At 41.2% G+C, this 19,089-nt stretch overlaps 2 protein-coding genes across 10 annotated transcripts in view; one reads left to right on the top strand and one right to left on the bottom strand.

Moving 5' to 3' along the window:
• LOC147574392 (uncharacterized) overlaps positions 1-9,125 on the bottom strand; it is a 32,879-nt gene extending 23,754 nt beyond the window's left edge. Inside the window, exons 1-2 of one of the 2 annotated variants that reach the window (XR_015244198.1) lie at positions 8,970-9,119; positions 2,710-2,881 (exon numbers count right to left, since the gene is read on the bottom strand). Coding sequence is in view for 1 of the 2 variants with exons in the window: in XM_086687523.1 (XP_086543649.1) it covers positions 2,710-2,881; positions 8,970-9,012 (215 nt within the window). In the remaining variant the exon portion in view is untranslated. Of the gene's footprint in view, positions 1-2,709; positions 2,882-8,969 lie in introns of both variants that reach the window. The other variant, XM_086687523.1, reaches the window with a different exon arrangement.
• Positions 9,126-9,163: 38 nt separating this feature from the next.
• The window catches only part of GPATCH8 (G-patch domain containing 8), a 103,352-nt gene continuing 93,426 nt past the window's right edge, over positions 9,164-19,089 (top strand). For 4 of the 8 annotated variants that reach the window (XM_086687512.1, XM_086687516.1, XM_086687510.1 and 1 more), the window contains exon 1: positions 9,302-9,373. Coding sequence is in view for 2 of the 8 variants with exons in the window: in XM_086687508.1 (XP_086543634.1) it covers positions 9,329-9,373 (45 nt within the window). In the remaining 6 variants the exon portion in view is untranslated. Of the gene's footprint in view, positions 9,374-19,089 lie in introns of all 8 variants that reach the window. The other 4 variants (XM_086687511.1, XM_086687515.1, XM_086687508.1 and 1 more) reach the window with 3 other exon arrangements.

The following is a 19,089-nucleotide window of genomic DNA, read 5'->3' as shown; positions in this document are numbered from 1 at the left end:
CCCATTTTGAGAATCTCCTCTAAAGTCAAGATCTGCATAGACAATTGATTTCATTTCCATTTAAATTCTCAGAGACATCTCAGACTTAGCAGGTCTAAAGTGCAACTCTTGGCCTGCTTAGTTGGTGGAGTGTGTGACTCTTGATCTTGAGGTTGTGGGTTTGAGCCCCACATGGGTGTAGAGATTACTTAAAAATAAAGTCTTAAAAAAAAAAAAGTAAAGTGCAACTCTTGATACCCTCCCAAATTTTTCCACCACCCACACAACCTTCCCCATCTCAGCAAATGATTCCACATTCCACCTAGTTACTCACACCAGGAATCTTGAAGTCATTTGTTTTTTTATTTTATTTTATTTTATTTTATTTTATTTTATTTTATTTTAGGGAGAGAAAGAGCATGCAAGCAAGGGAAGGAGCAAAGGGAGAGAGAGACAATCTTTTTTAAAAAATATTTGTTTCATTTTGAGAGTGAGAGAGAGCCCGTGCACATGAGCACAGGGAAGGAGCAGAAAGAGACGGAGAGAGAAAATCCCAAACAGTCTTTGCACTGACACAGCGTGGAACCTGACCCAGGGCTCAAACTCAGGACCATGAGATCATGACCTGAGCTGAAGTCAAGAATAAGACGCTTAACTGACTGATTCACCCAGGAATCCCATCACTCTCTCTTTTTAAAAGTTTATTTATTTATTTTGAGAGAGAGAGAGAGAGCACACTCTCATGCATGCTCCAATGAGTGGGGGAGGGGCAGAGAGAGAAGGAGAGAGAGAGTATCCTAAGCAGGTTCTGCACCATCAGCACAGAGCCTGATTTGGGGCTCAAACTCACCAACTGTGAGATCATGATCTGAGCCGAACTCAAGAGCTGGACGCTTAACTGACTGATTCACCCAGGTGCCCCCCCACCCTGCCCCGCCACCCTCTCCCTTTTAAAGTAAGCTCGATATCCAGTGTGGGGCTTGAACTCATGACCCCTGAGATCAGAGTCAAATGAGTCACATGCCCTACCAACTGAGCCAGCCAGGCACCCCTGAGGGATCTCTTGGAAATGTAAACAGGGTCACGTTGCTCCTCTTCTTCAAATCTATCAAAGCTTTCCCTCTGTGCAGAGTCCAGCTCCTCGCTGTGACTTCACGGCCCTCCTTGGTGAGTGGTTCCTGCCTCTCTTTCCACTTCACTTCTAAATCCTTTTCCCTACCCCTTGTGGTCCCTCTGACCTGGACTGACTACAGAACATGCAGGGCCCAGTGGAAAGTGAAAATGCAGAGCACTTGCTCAAAAGTTATTAAGAATTTCAAGATGTAACAGTTACACCAAGAATGGAGCATCAACCCGAGGGTGGAGCCTTTCCGAGTACAGAGCTTTGTGCTACAGGCCCTGCCTCTGCCTGGAACTGTCTGCCCCAGTTTATAATACCCAGCTCTCAGCTCAAATGTCACCTCTTCAGAATTGTCCGCTGAATTTAAAGTAACCTCACCCAGTTCCTCTCAATCATATCACATCACTGGGTATTATGATCTTTTCTGCACGTGGCCCTATCTGAAATGATCTCATTTGTTTACTTGTATATTTTCTGTGTCTCCCTGCTTCCCTCCGCGCCCCCCCCCCCCACACCAGAAAAAAGAAACTCAATGAAGGACCTTTCCCGCCATGTCACTTCTGTATCTCCAACACCCAGAGCAGGGCTGCTTCAAGACTAGGCACATGATAAATGTTCGGTGAATAAAACAAATGACTATGCTGAAGAATGCACTCCAGGAAGCTGGTGAAGCGTACTGGCCATCTACCACAGGGGCATCCTATAGCCAGCAGCGTTTTTGCTTTTGTTTTTTATTATTTTTTTTAAAGATTAAAAAAAATGTTCATTAAGTAAACTTTACTCCCACCGTGGGGCTCGAACTCACAATCCCAAGACCAAGAGTCTCATGCTTCACTGACTGAGCCAGCCAGGTGCCCCTATTTTTTTTTTTTTTTTTTTTTTTGAGTTGCATTTGAATTCCTTCAGGCATCCTTCCCACTGTTTTTTTTTTTTTTTTTTTTAATGTTTATTTTTTGAGACAGAGAGAGAAAGAGCACAAGCGAGGAAGGGGCAGAGAGAGAGGGAGACACAGAATCTGAAGAGGTTCCAGGCTCTGAGCTGTCAGCATGGAGCCTGAAGCTGGGCTTGAATTCACGAACCATCAGTTCATGACCTGAGCTCAAGTGGGATGCTTAACTGACTGAGCCACCCAGGTGCCCCTTCCCACTGTCTTAAATTCTATCCCAATTTACACACTTCAGTTCCTGTCTTTTCTGTGGTTGAGCAGGGATGAACACATCACTTTCGAATCTTTTTAGTTATGTGACCAAGAACAAATTACTTGATGTCTCTGAACCTTTCCTCTTCATCTGCCCAATGAGGACAATTGTTGTATCAGCTATTTGAATTGAGATTAAAGGAAATAACACCCATACATTGCATGTAAACACTAAAATGTGTATAAGTGCTGCTGTTACGAGTTTAAGAGAGGCAGTGGTGAAATGGGAAGGACACGGCATTCTGGTTCTAGCTCTTCACTTACTACATGTATGACCTTGGCCATGTGACACTACCTGCCTTAGCCTCCGTGTCGTCTCCCACAAAATGGCTGTGTAAGCAGTGACAGCTATGTTACAGTATTATTGGGATTATCAGAGAAGTTTCGAGAAGAAAGTAGGAGTTACTCTTACCTTTCCCTGAAAGAGCAGTGGAAAGGAGCCATTGGAAGAGCCCCGGGACAGTCCCTCGTGTAGCCAGCAGGGGTCTGCTCTCCCTCACATTGTACCCAGGACTCCTTGGGAGACACAGCTGGGTCCACAGGGCCCAAGGAGAGGCAGCTGTTGGTTTCACCATCCCAAATGCCTGTCTCCATAATGAGAAAGGAACAGAAATCTGATTTCACAGATAAGCAAGGCACCTCCCCCAACCATGCAAAAACAAACAAATAAATAAAATAGCTACCCTTTGTGCCTTCCAAAATGTGCGGGTTCCAGCTGATGGAGTTCAGGACATGCAACCCCCAAATATGGCACTGTGACATGTTGAATGTTTCAAGCTGAAGAAATTTAAGGAATCATAGATGCAGAAAGGGCTTTCTAACTCCCTGAAGCATGTCAGAAAACTGTCATGTGAGAAGTGCTCTCTCTATATCTGGAGAGAAGAAGCACCCTTATCTCTGAAGACTGAGGGATACAGGGAGGAATCTGAATGAACAGGCCTTGCTACATTTCTCCCAGTTTACTATATTGTTCTATCCTATCTTTCTACAGTTGGGTCCTCATTTCCTTATGAAGGCTCCCGTGTCACTTAAAACTTATACTAAATAAATCTGTATGCTTTTCTCTTATTAGTCTGTCTTTGGTTACAGGAGTTCCAGTGGAGAACCTAAAAAGGTAGAGAAAAAGGTATTCTCCCTCTCCTACACAGCCTCTATCATTACTTACTGACCCTACACTCTTGCAGGCTGGGGCTTCATAGATCAGTCCCACTTTTGCTGCTTGGCTACCAGGAGTCTGACCTTGGGTGAGGGTGGGATTGGGGAGGTCTGGAGGAAAGGAGGGCCTTCTAAGACTGTCCCAGCTCCTTCCTCCTTTGCCTTCAGTGCCCCGCCCTTTTCCTGTTCCCATCAGCTTCAGCCTTCACAGTGCCGGCCTTTCCCTATGCTGGTTCCCACTGGACAAATGTCTAGTTTGGCATCTGGGAGTAGAGGTTTAGAGGTGGGACTCTTGACCCAGGCAGACCCAATTTGAATCCAGACTCCACCTCCTACTAGGAGTTTGACCTTGGGTAAATTCATAGAAGCCTCAGTTTCCTTACTTGGGAAATAGGAAAAAAACCTAATCATAGTACCTACTTCATAGGGTGGCTGTGAGCACCAAATGAGATAATGCATGTGGAGTTATTAGCTTGCTGCAAGCACGGCACATAGTAAGCCCCACCCCAAAGGCTGCTAAATAGGGATAAACTTTCAAAATATCTAACAACTGTTCTCCTTGGCCAAGTATAGAAAAATCCGAGGGGCTGCTGGGTGGCTCAGTTGGTAAAGTGTCTGACTCTTGATTTCGGCTCAGGTCATGATCTCACAGTTCATGGGATTGAGCCCCAAGTAGTGCTCTGTACTGACAGCATGGAGCCTGCTTGGGATTCTCTCTCTCCCTCTCTAACCTCTCCCCTGCCCACAAACATCCTCTCTCTCTCTCAAAATAAATAAATAAACATTAAAAAAAATCTGAGTTATGTGATACTCTTTTCTATGTTGTCTTATCCCTGCAAGAAGTGAAAGAATAGAGAATTGGCTGGTAGGACCTTTTTTTCAATCACTAAATTGAATTTTTGGTTTTAATTGAAGTAATATTATTTCCATAGGCTAAAAAGTCAAACTATTCTGCATGACTTTTTATGAAAAAAGTCATCTCACCACTAATTATTATTTGGAGGCAGCTGCTTTCAACTCTTTTAGCTCTTTCTTCCTTATTTTTAATCATGCCTCTGTCCAATATTTCTTCATTCTAAATAATATGCTCATACTAATATTTCTTGATTTTTTTTCAAATGTAGACATTACCTATTGAGTTCCCATTATGGAAGAAGACTTATATCTCCCAAACTAGCCCCCTTTCCTTTCCTATACCCTCACTATATACTTTTGTTAAACATTTTTATTAGATCAATATTCAGGGTTTTTTTGTTTTTTTTTTTAGAGAAAGAGAGGGTGCAAGTGAGCAAGGGGCAGAAAGAGAGAGAAAAGTGGGGCTCAAGCTCACTTGAAGTGGGGCTCCTGCTCACCAGAAGCAGGGTGCAAGCTCACCCAAGCAGGGCTCGAGCTCATCAGATGTGGAACTTGAACTCATGAACTGGGAGATCATGACCTGAGCTGAAGTCAGATGCTTAACAACTGAGCCAGCAGGCGCCCAATATTCAGTTTTTATATTACTGTGATTGTAGGTATTTTTCACAGTTAAGCCATGTTACAGAGTAGAATTACTATCTTTAAATGTTTTCCTTATAGGGGGTGCCTGACTGGCTCAGTCGGTGGAGTGTGTGACTCTTGATCTTGGGGTTGTGAGTTCAAGCCTCATGTTGGTGTGAAGATTGCTTAAAAAAATAAAACCTTAAAAAATTCTTTTTCCTTATAATATTTTCCCTTGAAGTTTTTTGTCTTTCTTTCTTTCTTTTCTTTTCTTTTCTCTTTCCATGGTTTTCTATATTCTTGTCACTGACTTCCCCTGTATACACTTTGGAGAAATGAAAATGTCCCTTTCAGATCCACTAGTATCCCAGCAATATTCTTTCTGGCTTGCCCCTTCTTGGGGCCTCTGTCCTCCTGTGTCCTCTTATTTTCATCTGGATTGTGTGTTTTTAGGCCTGCTGCACACTAGTCATCCTGGAGTGTCTCCACACGGTTACCCTGGGAATCCTTTCGCTTCTTCCTCAGGCTGGATTTGATTTCTGGACCTCAAGTCTCCCTTTGTTTTACTCCTTTGTTTTGCTGTAGAACTTCCCTCAGTGTCTTCCAGAGAAAGAGTCCGTGGAAAATAGATTTTTTTTTTTTTTTTGAGAGCTTGCAGGTTGAAAAATGTCATTTTCCCCTTTTACAGTTGAGTAATGATTTGGGTGGATAAAGATTTTTTTTCTTTCCTTCTTTTTTGGGGGTAGGTGGGTGGGTGGATATAGATCTCTAGGTTCAAACTCTCCTCTCAGAATTTCTAGGGAATTACTCCTTAGTCTGGTGTTTTGGAGAGATCCAAGATCATTCCAATTCTCAATCCTTCATTTGTGACCTATTTTTCTTCTTTGGAAAGCTGTAAGACCCTCTTTATCCCATGTGTCCTGAAATTTCACAACGCTGTACCAGGCAGCAAGCTATTTTTCCATCCATTGTGCTGGGCCCTCTCAACTTGGACATTCAGGCTCTTAGAACCAGAAAATGTTATTTCTTCAATATGCTCTTCCTTCCTTTTTTCCCCCATTCTTTCTGGAAATTCTGCTATTCAGATGCTGGACTGACACTTACATTTTCTTCTCTGTTCTTTCCTATTTTTCTTCTCACCTATTCAAAAAATCTTTCTTTAGTGCCTATTATGTGTCATTCATTATTCTAGGTGCTAGGGATATAGAAGGGAATAGAACTGGAAAAAAAAACACCTCTGCTCTAATGGAGTTTACATTAAATATTAGAAAGTGTAACTACTATGGAGAAAAATAAAATTAGGGAAAGAGACCAGGATGTTCAGAATACTAAGCTCCGTGATTTTAAATAGGGTTATCAGGGAAGATCTTACTGAGAAACTAACATTTGAATAAAGCCCAGAGGATGAGGAGACAAACCACATGGATAAGTTATCTTGGGAAGAATGAGGCAAAAGGAACAACATATACATTAGCCCCTAAGTAGGGCAGACTGAGGCAGGAACAGGTCTGGAGGATCAAGGTATAGCCAAGAAGCCAGTGTGCCCAGAGAGGACGGGCAGAGAGGAATGACGTCTGAGAGGTGAGGTGATAGTGGTCAATGACAGGGAAAGCCACTGAATGGTTTCAGCAGAGGACTAATGTGCTCCAATTGACCTCGTAACCTTATCAACATGCTCCTTGGAAGACGGTAGGGGGTCAGGGTGGAGGCAGACACTTAGTTGCTATTGCAATAATGAGGGAGAAAGTAAAGATGGCTTGGACCAGGGTGTCTTTTTATTGTTTTCTGGGAGATTTCTGCTATTATTTCCTAACTCTTCTATTGAATCTTTCATTTCTGCTTAAAAATTTTAACTTTCAAAAGTTATTTCTTAATCTCTGAATATTCTTTTTTTCTTTTTGGCATCTGATGCTTCCTGATGTGGTCCCTTATTTCCTGGGGTAATATTATATTTCTGTGGCTATTGATTGCCATTCTTTTGATGGTTTATTATTTCCATTATCTCTGGTCCCTCTGAATTCCCCTTCCTGTTTTTTGTTTTGCTTTGGGGTGGGGGTGTCTCTGTCTTACAGGTTCCCTTCAATGTCTGGTTATCTTTGGCTATCCATTCATACATAAGAGCTAAGTGGAAGCTCTGTGTGGATGGGGCTTCTGGAATGATGGACTTCTCTGCAGGATATCTGGGCTGGAACATGACCTTTATATGTTGGGGAGACCCCACCCCTACTCCCATTTTTTCCACCAAGTCTGACCACAATGTTAGCTTCTACCAACTCTTCTCACTTTCGGCATGGTACTTCTTTCCTTATCTGTGCCAGATATGTTAAAGTCTCTTTGTTCAGTCTTTCCAGAGGACAAAGGAATTTATAGAGTCCGTTTCCTAAACTGCCTTGTAACCAGTCCTGTTTTCAACTCTCTCATCTTGGTACCTGGTGATTCCAATTCCTGAACCTTTCTGGTACACCCTAGCGTTAGTCAACCAGTTTCCTTGGCTTCTCCACTCCAGTAATTTGTTTCTTCTATTCTACTAAAGCCATTTCCATTTAAATTTGTTTCTTCTATTCTACTAAAGCTATTTCCATTTAGCTATGCTTTCCGGCTTCCAAAATCTTTTCTTTTCTTTTCTTTTAAAATCTTTTCTTTTTTAAAAGATTTTATAAGTAACCTCTACACCCAATGGGGGCTCAAACTTACAACCCCGTGATCAAGAGTTGCATACTCTACATACTGAGCCTGTCAGGAACCCCTCCAGCTTCCAAACTGTTGTTTACATCTCTTGCCTGCTGTTGTTCCTTCTTCAGGCCTCCTTGTCCATGTGAGTTTACTGCCCTTCTCATCCTCTTATTGTCATTTTAGTGGGGTTGGGAGAGAGAGAAGGGGTGTATCTGATTCAACCTGCAACATTTTAACCCTCTAGTCTCTCTACAATATTTACATTCTGTGTTCTGCCTCTCCTTAGATAGAGAGTTCTTTTCACAGCTTAAAATTGTAATTTGCTCGAACTGGGCTTGGGTGAGGCACAGGGTAACAAAGGAATGGAAGATACACATCCTTCTTCCAAAAACTTATATTCCACTTGACTCTCTCAGGGTCGGGAAGGGCTATTTTCCATTTTATGATTTCTGTCAACTACTCTTTTCAAAAGCAGGGAAGTTTTCATGTCTCTCCTACATTTTGTGTATTTTGGCTAAGGGAGCTGGAGGCTGGGTGGGGTCCTCAGGAAAGCCATAGGATGGAAAAACCTGATTCATAACCCACACAAAGTCATTGCCGGTCATGGGCAGTAGAGATTACCAAATTTAATTTCCTTATTTTACAAAAAGGAAACTGAAACCCAGAGAGCTTTAGTTGATTTTGATCAACTTTGGTCTCCTTAAAATATATTTAATCTCTTAAAAATGCCAACTCTTGGGGCACCTGGGCGGCTCACTTGGTTGAGCATCCAACTCTTGGTTTCAGCTCAGGTCATGATCTCACAGTGTCATGATCTCACAGTTCATGGGATTGAGCCTCAAATCTGGCTCCAAGATAACTGCACAGAGCCTGCTTGGGGTTCTCTCTCTGTCCCTCCCCTGCTAGCCTGCACTTTCTTTCTCTCGTTCTCTCAATATAAACAAATAAACATTAAGAAAAACAAGTAAACTCTTAACAGTTAACGGGCCTTTAGGTCTAACTTTTCCTTCCCTTTGCTCCAAGCCTGCGGTCGCCTTGCTGTTCCTAAAGGTCAAAGGTCATTTTCGAGGTCTCTGAAATGCACTGTACCTTGTTTTATTTTTTGTAGCACTCGTTAATATTTAAAATTATGTAAATATTTTACTATTTATCTGATTTTCTCCACTGGAACTTAAGTCCTGTGAGAGAAGGGCTCATTCCTGTCTCGTTAGCCGCTTAACCCTCAGAGCAAACCAGGATTTGAAAGGAGCTAGTCTGGTTCCAGATCTGCGCTTTCAACCACGATATTACGTTGCTATTCAGTGAATAAAGCTGAGGATGAGCTTCTACACACACATGGAAACAAGAGGGTAAGAAAATATATCTCACGCGTAGAAGCGAGCAGGTGGAAAACATCCGGCCCCAAGCGCATTGTGCCCCCGTGACCTTTCTCTCCGGAAGCGCTTGCTGCTCTCGGGCGCGAACGCGCACGCGCGGCCGCCGGGGTCGCTCTGGGCCGCGAGAGTGGAGGGGACTTAAGGGAAGGTTCCGCCTCCAGGGCCGAAAGGCGCCTGCGCTGGAGGGGCTCCCTTCTGGACGCGACTTCTCGTTTCCTCCCTCCCTGCCTGCGCGCGCCGGGTGGGCGTGGGAGGAGGCGGGGAACTGGGGAGGCGAGCGAGGGGGCGGGTGTCGCGGGAGGGAAGGAGCGAACCCGAGAGCTTCGTCCTGAGAGGAGCGAAGGCGGCAAAATGGCGGACCGCTTCTCCCGCTTCAACGAGGACCGAGACTTTCAGGTAAACACGGGCGTCGCCGAGCATCCGGGAAGGCGCTGGCCGAGCCGGGACCTCCTCACCCCCCGCTCCCAGCTCTTTTCCTTCAGGCTCCGCTCCGGATTACGAGCCGGCTCGCTCTGCTCCCGCCTCCCAATTCTTCAGGGGGCCTCCCAGCTTGAGGCGAGGCCGCGTCTGCTCTCACTTCTTATTCTCTTACCTGTTAAACTTAGGCCGCGGGTTTGCGGCTTCGGCCTGCTTGGGCGGGTTTCGGAAGCCCGACCGCACACTGGGGTCTATGCTCCCCTCGGGTCCGCCCGGCCTGCGGAGGCGACGGGCGGGCTCCCGGGGGGAAAAGAGGGGTGGGTTGGGAGGGCTTCAGGCGGGTGTTGCTGAGACTACCGCTTCCGAACCCCTGGGTTTTGCTCGCTCGGCTCTTCTTAGGGTCGTCCTTCGTCCATCCTCACTAGGGTGAATCCCTTTCATTGTCTGTCTTTTCATTTCTTCCCATGGAAAAGGGTGCTTTAGTTACCAGACGCCTTCTTGGTTGGTCAAACATTGAGATTTCTCCGGGCGTGAACGTTGTTGTTGTTGTTATTAGGCCGTTAGTTTTGCTTGGCAAGCCGTAAGTTGTAGGACTGTGGTCGACGTGAGGTTGGCCCCCACCTACCTCGAAAGATTTTTTAGAAGCGTAATGATCATGGACTTCCTAAGCGTTTGATAACTAGCGCCACAAGCTGCCTTTTTCTTTCTTTAGTTGCAAGTGTTGTAAGGAAAAATGTCCTCGTGATAGCAGGCATTATTGAGCAAAAAATAAAGGCCAAATTGGAAGAACTCGTCTTTCGGGTGTTTAAAATACCTTCCAGTTGAGCATTGTTACCGCAGAAATCTCGGCCACTAAAAGGGATTTACTAGAGATTGCCTATTTCTAGGGTAAAGTACATCCTTGGAGTCTCAAAGAAACCACTGCATTACTACCGCATATCCTGGCAACAACAATTTGGGTCAGGGGATGAACATCAGAACTCAAGTTTTTATCCCGCTGCAGATCTTTCTCTGAATATCAACATGGGATACTCTAGATACGTTTCAGAAGGCGATTTGAAGGGTTTGAATTCCCCGAAATGATTGGGTTGGTTAATAAACAGGTAAAGCAGTTAAACCAACACTGTTAAACAGACTAGTGCATAGAACGCTTGTGAGAAGTTTTGCAGCAGTAAGGGATCTGGGGGCTGTTAAAAAGCCTTGTAATCATGCGCCTGCTGTGTAGCTGCAGCACAAGGACTGGATCTCAAGGTGTTTAACAATATGCAGGGCCAGGGAAGTTGAAGCAGTTCCTGTATAACCATTTGATTCCTGAGAAAGATTGTTTTTTAGTGAGAACTATAAAACGCGTGTAGGCTGAAAGATGCGTGGGCTTTATTGGTAATTTTTAAAGAGACATGTCGTTAAACTAAAATCCTCAAGTGCTTTTTCAGAGGAGAGAATTTCAAGGTGACCTAATAAAATTGAAAATAGATAATATGGACAGTTAAGTTTTGAGGGAAAATGGCTGTCAACCCCAGAAGTTCAGCAGGCTTAAACAAAGAGCATTTGCAGAGCCCTGAAAGAAGAATTTGAAAACTGGATAGCAGATTATGAGTGCTGTCACTTGAAAAAAATGAGAAAGCCTCTACCTTTCAAGTAAGAGTTCTTTCTCTTAGGCTTTGGTTGGGTTTATGTAAAACCTGGTTGCTAGTCCTTGGAGGATAGTACGTTTATTTGAAGTTTGTTTCCTGCTTGTATGTTGGAATAACCAACTCCTGCAGTATTGGGTCAGCCAGGAAAATGTTGGTTTTTAAAAATTCAGATGTCCTAATATTAAGGGTAAAATAGGGTATTGGGAATGAAAACCTTTTAGACAATTATAAGATGTTACAACTTCTGTAAATTATTGTACTACATTTCTAAAAAGCATCCATTTAAAAATACTTAAATGTGGCACCTGGGTGGCTCAGTCTGTTGTGTCTGACTGCTGATTTCTACTCAGGTCATGGTCCCAAAGTAATGGGTTCAAGCCCAGCGTCAGGCTCCATGCTGAGCATGGAGTCTGCTTAAGATTCTTTCTCTCCCTCTGCGCCTCTTTGCTGCTCTCTTCTTTCTCTAAAATAGAAAAAAATACATAATAAAAATACTTAAAGTAGTAATTTTCTGGATATTATGGTAAAAGGAAAAATAAAAATTGATTTTCATTAATATGGTCTTTCAATTAAAGTTACTGAGAGGAAGTGTAATAGCATGCTTCTGAATATAGTATATCTGAAACAAATTTCAGGGTTGGGTTATTCAAAATTAAATGTGGCCTCCTTTTAAGGTTTTAAGTGATAAATGAGGTGAAGGCATTGAATACAGTTGAAAACAAATCCCAAGTAGGTTTCCAAACAAAGTGCATAGATCCTGTTGCTTTAAACAGATCTTCTTACAGCACAAGAAAATTTTCTGTGCTGTCTTCTCTGGTAAGTTCTAGATGAGTATCATTTTCTTTGCCTTTAATTTGGCAAGATAATTTAGAAGTATAAAATTACACTCTTTGCCAATTTATCATCAAGTGCAAATTTTGAAGAGTTTGTGGTATCTTGAACTTAGTATTGAGTCAGAAGTGGGTTCACTTATTTGTAAACACCTGAAGTTTAAAGGTGTTTTGTATAATACGGTGAGGAGCTTAATTAACTGTGGTATGCCACCTGGAGCACTTATGACTAGAAGGGGTAATCATTATCAGGGACATTTAAACATTTTCAGTAAGTTCATTTTATTTATTTATTTTTGTTTTTTAAAAGCTTATTTATTTTGAGAGAGTCAGAGAGAGTGTGCACGAGTAAGCAGGTGAGGGGCAGAGAGAGAGAGGGAGAGAGAGAATCCCAGGCAGGCTCTACGCTGATGGGGGCAGGGGGAGGCTTGAACCCACGAACTGTGAGATCATGACTTGAGCTAAAATCCAGAGTCTGGTGCTTAACTGACTGAGCCACCCAGGTGCCCCTCGATAACTTCATTTTAATAATAAACAGGTATTACTCTACAGGCTTTATGTGTATTATTAGCTAATAATCTTCACAATAACCCTATGAGGTAGGTACTATTAACGCCCATTTTCAAATGAAGCAGTTAAGGCACAGAGAATTAAATAGCTGGCCAACCACATACAATGGATAAATGGCAGAGCCTAGATTCACACTCTGGCTCTTAGACTCTTGAACCTGTGCTCATAATCATTGTGTCTACTGGTAATTACATATTTTCTGTATCTGTAATTGAGTCATCAAATATGGAGGATAAACTTCTAGGTCACAAAGAGTAAGTGAGCTTTTAGAGAGATTACACAAGTACTTTTTACTGTGTTCTCTTTTGTCCAGATCTGTTTCTTGGTCTCTCAAGGACTTCTAAGGAGACTTCTGACAGTGATGAGTTATACTCTCATAGAGGATATATTAACGTAGTTTAGGCATTCTTTTGTGTAGTCTTTTTAAGTGATATTTTTTAATCTTTGGAAATCTTTGTGATTTAGGCTGATGTATTTATTTTTTTAATGTTAAGTTTTGACTACGGCTTTAAGAATCTGACCTCAATTTCTGAATGAGACATGACTTCTGCCTACACTTGCCAGGTTAAGGCATATTTGTTCACAGTTTGAAATGTTAACACAAACTAATAGAAAATATATAGTATAATTTAAGATATAGATGTATTCAGTACTTTGGATTACAGGTTCTCTAAAGAAAGTTTTGTTTGTACAGTGATGTGCAATCACAAGGTGTTAAGATCTGCTCAACATTTAGTGGTTGTGCAGCTATTAATGGTGACACTGCTGAATGCTATGAGGAAATACGTTCTTCAGTTTGTGTTCTTGCAGAGGACTGGTGATTTAAAGTAGCCTCTCGTTACTTTTTGTTCTAAATATATTCTGCATTAGATTTCTTTTTTTAAAAAAAAATCATTTAATGTTTATTATTGAGAGACAGAGACAGAGCGTGAGCAAGGGAGGGGCAGAGAGAGACAGACAGACAGACAGACAGAAAGAATCTGAAGCAGGCTCTAGGCTCTGAGCTGTCAGCACAGAGCCCGACACGGGGCTCGAACTCACAAACTGCGAGATCATGACCTGAGCCGAAGTTGGACACTTAACCGACTGCGCCACCCAGGTGTCCCTCTGTATTAGGTTTCTAGTGAAAAGGAGCTATGATAATAGATAGTTGAGTAATAAAAGAATGAGAGAAGTATCTTAAAGTTCATAATAGAAATAAAATTACCCAAGGATTTTCTATAATCTATGTAAGTAATCATAGTGGTAAATAGCAATAAATCATGTATTACTTTTATGTAGCATGTTTGTAGGATTCTTCTAGGTGTTTCACATGATACCAGGATGTGGCCTTCGCTTAATTCTGAAGTTGACCATTAAGTGAGGAGGTTAAAGTTTTAAAGTACTTAGGGCACAGAAGCATGTAAGTATATTTTCTGTGGTGGTGTCTTGTAAAAAAGTTTGCATTCTAATGCAGATATGGCAGAGACATGGGCAAGTGTTCTAATCTCTGTTTTCTAGGTCTTCCATCATCTGGAAGAGATGCCACTAGCTATGAGAATGAATGTCTGCTTTGCTTGGGATACTGAAACTTATGCAAAATTATTACTGTTCCCTTTCTCAACATATTATGTGATAGGTGGAAAGGATTGGAACCAAGGCTGTACCAGTTTCAAAATACTGATGATAAATTGGCATGGTTATTAGCAAATGCAAAATTATTGGTTAGTATATTCTCAGGGGATCAAGAATTACCATGTCAGGTCAGCTTAAGGGAAAGCTCTCTGGTGGTGATTTGAAGGATACAGGGTATATATTCAAGATAAAAGGTATTTGAAAAGGGATATTTTAAGGAAAAAAAAATCACAGAGACATTTATGAGTTTCATTGAAGGGAGAATGGGTTTGACAAGAATTGTGATCACAGGGTTTTGTGTGATGGTATGCTTATTTGTTTTAAAAGTAGGCATGGGAGACGAAGAAGAAACAGATCTAGAGGAATATAGTATCAGGCTGATGATTTACAGGGCTGTTCTAGTACCATGAACATAGAAAAACAGGTGTGTTGTGTTCTTTTATCCTATACATATCACACAGTTCTCATTAGCGTACTACAGAGGGATTCTTTTATCATGTTTTATCAAGTCTTTATGATAAATTATATAACCAGGGTGCTTGGTGGCTCAGTCAGTTAAGCATCTGACTCTTGATTTCAGCTCAGGTCATGATCTCAAGGTTCCTAGGTTCCAGCCCACTGACGGTGCAGAGCCTGTTTGGAATTCTCTCTCTGCTCCTCTGCTCTCTCTGCTCCTCTCTCTCTGCTCGTGTGTGCATGCTCACTCTCTCCCAAAATAAATAAACTTAAAAAAATACTATAAATTACATAACCAGAACTAAAAACTGTGACTTAAAAATTTTTAAAGATCTATATCATTAATTATCCTGATTCTGCTGCTTTGTAGCTGAGACACATTTCCATGTCCTTTCCATCTGTTTGGGTACATGATAAAATGAAAAAAAGGACAGTGTTTTCTTGGCAAGATTTCCATTTTCTGGGGCACCTGGCTGACTCATTTGGTGGAGCGTGCAACTCTTGATCTCATTGGTGACTTCAAGCCCCACATTGAGCGTGGAGTCTGGTTAAAAAAAGAAAAGGAATAGAAGTTCATGAGATCTTGAATTATGTATTTGAAACCCATGTAGAGATTTCATCTTTTTTCTTATGACTTGATAAATTTCTAATATTTTATTAGTGAAAATGGGTTCCAACTTGAGGTTAACATCCTGTTCTTGAATTCTATTAAAATTCCTTCCCTGAAAACTGCTTGGTACTTTTGCTTGTGTGTCTGGCATTATATCTCTTTTTCATATTAGCATTGCCATTTAGCATTAAGTGAAAGCTGACTCATGTTTAATTACCAGAGGAATTACAAATGAGCACCACAAATACTGAAAGAAGTCATTGATTTGATATTGCAGCAAATACCAGAAGATGTTGTAATGATTTTCCAGTTATAAAAAGTGAATTGTCTGTTTAACTGTAGAAGTCTAACCGAATGTGCTTAATGCATTGTATTAGTCAATGCAAAAGTTTAAATATATCCAGCTGAAAGAACGTATTGTATTGTCATGCTTATACTAAATGATTTCTTTGGGATTTAACAAATGCATTTGGTATCTTATACTTAATATAGGAATTTATGGAAGGAAAAGCAGCTAAAGTTGCTTTGGCATTGTACATAGGTTATAGCATGTATTATTTTATTTATTTTTTTATTAAAAAAATTTTTTTAGTTATGTATTTTGAGAGAGCACAAGAGCTTGATCCGGGGAGAGGCAGGGAGAGGGGGAGAAGAAGAACCGCAAGCAGTCACCACAGAGCCTCATGCGGGGCTTGAACTCATGAACTGTGAGATTATGACTTGAGCCAGTCAAGAGTCTTGACGCTTAATTGAGTGAGCCACCCAGCTGCCCCTAGCACCTAATATTTTAGTAAGTGCCATAGCTAGTAAGAATTTAAAACTAGGGCCAAAATAGTAGTTTTCTGTTATTTGCCTTAATTTTTTTTAAATATTTATTTATTTTGAGAGAGAGAGAGGTAGAGAGAGAGAGGAAGAGAATCTCAAGCAGGCGCGACAGTCAGTGCAGGGCTGATGCAGGGCTGGATCTCATGAGCCAGGAGATCATGACTTTAGCCGAAATTAAGCAGCCATCCAGGCATCCCTGCTTAATTTTTATTTTTACCAACAGTGTTAAGGTAAGACATAGGAGGTAAGACATATCTTGAGTTGTGTGTCTTCATAATATTAATTTGGTCTCATCTCAGGGTGCCTGGGTGGCTCAGTTGGTTGAGAGTCCCACTTTGGCTCATGTCATGATCTCGCGGTCTGTGAGTTCGAGCCCCGCGTCGGGCTCTGTGCTGACAGCTCAGGGCCTGGAACCTGCTTCGGATTCTGTGTCTCCCTCTCTCTCTGCCCCTCCCCCACTCATGCTCTGTCTCTCTCTGTCTCAAAAATAAATAAACGTTAAAAAAAATAAAAAAAAATAATTTGGTCTCATCTCATGAAATACCAATTATTTATCATCCTTCTCTGACAATTACATTGATTTCAAAGAGGAATTTGAATTTTCTGTCTGTTTTATGGAATTGAAATATAAAATAGCTCTTCAGATTTAAAGTTGTAATAGAAAACATCATTGATCATGTTTTGTGACTGTTTTTTTTAATGTTTATGTACTCTTGAGAGAGAGAGAGAGAGCATGAGGAGTGGGTAGAGACGCGCGCGCACACACACACACACACACACACACACACACACACACACACACAGAATCTGAAGCAGGTTCTAGACTCTGAACTGTCAGCACAGAGCCTGAAGGCACTTCAACTCTGGAACAGCAAGATCATGACCTGGGCAGAAGTCGGACGATTAACTGACTGAGCCACCCAGGCGCCCCTTGTGACTGCTATTTTAAATAATGATCATTGGAGAAATCAGTACTCCTGTGTTTTGTTTTGGGTAACCTTTTTCCAGTGTTGATTAGGTAGGAGAGGCTTACTTTTTCACCCGTTTTGTAAGTAGTACTGATCAAAAATCAAGAAATTAATTTGATGTTTTAGATCTGGACTATACAAGAAGCTAAAGTTGATGCTTACGGGGGCAACTGGATGGCTCAGTCGGTTAAGTGACTGACTTCGGTTCAGGTCATGATCTCACGGTTCGTGGGTTCGAGCCCCATATCAGTCTCTGTGCTGACAGCTCAGAGCCTGGAGCCTGCTTTGGATTCTGTGTCTCCCTCTCTCTCTCAAAAATAAACATTAAAAAAATTTAAAGCTGATGCTTGTGGATTATATGCTGTAGTGTCAGTAATTTCCCTTGTTATGAGTAAACCTAGAAGTAAAATTATGAGATATCTTAAAAGGAGCAAGAGTGGTTGAAAATTTAATTGGTTTAATAACTACTTTAGGGTATCATCATCTACACAAGAGATACCGAAGGGTATGTTTACCTTCAGAATATTTTCTAGTATATACTTATTTTTAAGAAGGTTGTTAATAAAATAATATTTGAATAGTGGCTGTGCTAAAGAGTATGTGTATATTTGTGGAAGAAGCTTTGTTAATAAGTGGTGGTTTTCAAGGAACTTTTGTTCCAGATTGAGAGATAATAAAGAAAATAATATTTATTACTCATAAGACCAGCATGATTATCAGATGAATAGTATACTAAATAAATACAAAACTCAAAGTAAATGACAGAACCCTTAAAGTGGGATAGTTGGGCATGCCTTTATGAAGAAATTAGCATTTAAGCTATATCTTGAAAGATAGGATTGCATCTTTGCAACGAAAAGAATGGGAGGGATTCAGTTGGAGAAAACAGCCAGGGCAAAAGTTTGGAAGTGGAATAAGCAGAATTGTTGGGTGTGTGTGTGTGTGTGTGTGTGTGTGTGTGTGTGTGTGTGTGTGGTTTTTTGTTTTTGTTTTTGTTTTCACAATGATTAAACTATTGAGCATAGGGAAAAAAGTAAAAGCTAAGGCTACAACAGCAAGTTTTATTTTAATGTTCTATGCTGGAATATTCTACCTATTTAAGATGTTTAAATGGGAGATAGAGATCGAAACAGTTTTTCTTATTTGAAGATTAATTCAGTTACAATGGTGTTAGATGTGCTATACATACAGTTAAAGCTGTGATAACCAGTCTCCATTAACCAGAGTTAATGTGGGGGGGGGGCAAGAGAGGGGTTATAATGACTGATTTTAAGCTTAGTAGGGGGATAAGTAAGGACTTTTGGGGTGGAGGGAAAAGTTGGATCAATGGATTATAAACTGATGGGATTTAAAAATTGTTGGAGAGATGGGAGGTGGGTGGAGGATGGGGAAAATATAAAAAGCATTAAGAATATACTTACCCTGATGAGCACTGAGTAATGTATAGACTTGTTGAATCCTTGTACACCTGAAACGAATATAATATATGTTAATTAGACTTTAACAAAACAAAAAAGAATTTTTGGAGTAGAGGTACTGGAGTGAATGAGTGGGAAAGACAGAACGTTGTGGTTGGGAGAGCACAGTGTTTGAAATAGAGATTATGGAAGGGTTGAGATTATTGGTAATGACCGTGAGAATGAAATGGCTAAAGTAGTTTGGAGGACAAGATCATAGGAAAAGAAGTTAGGGAAGTAAGACACCAGAGTTTTGTAAAATCATCTAACCTGGATGTTAGAATGGTAATATTGTGTAGTTATATACTGCATGGTTTAATAAGTGCCCTCATACACACTCTTATGTAATTCTTTTGGCAACTCAGGTAGATGAGGTAGAAATTCTGTTTTGGAGATGATGAAACAGAGGCCCAGATATTTTAAGTATTTTGCCTAATACAGAGCTGGATTTTGAACTTTAATCTTCTGATTCTTTTGGTAGTATTCTTTCTGCTGTGTTATATAGATTGGCCACTTTTTGCGACGAGTGTTGGTATTGTCTACAGTACACAAAGCATTGTTTTGTTTTGTTTTTAAATATCTTTTTAATGTTTATTTTTGAGAGAGACAGAGACAGAATGCGAGTGGGTTGGGGCAGAGAGAAAGGGAGATACAGAATCAGAAGCAGGCTCCAGGCTCCTAGCTGTCGGCACAGAGCCCGACGTGGGGCTCAAACTCACGAGGTGTGAGAT

The sequence above is a fragment of the Puma concolor genome, chromosome E1 (assembly GCF_028749965.1).
Source record: "Puma concolor isolate L17-30 chromosome E1, mPumCon1.1.hap2, whole genome shotgun sequence".
Taxonomy (NCBI): Eukaryota; Metazoa; Chordata; class Mammalia; order Carnivora; family Felidae; genus Puma; species Puma concolor.
The sequence above is the reverse complement of the archived record's forward strand: the minus strand, read 5'-3'. Positions and strand labels throughout refer to the sequence as shown.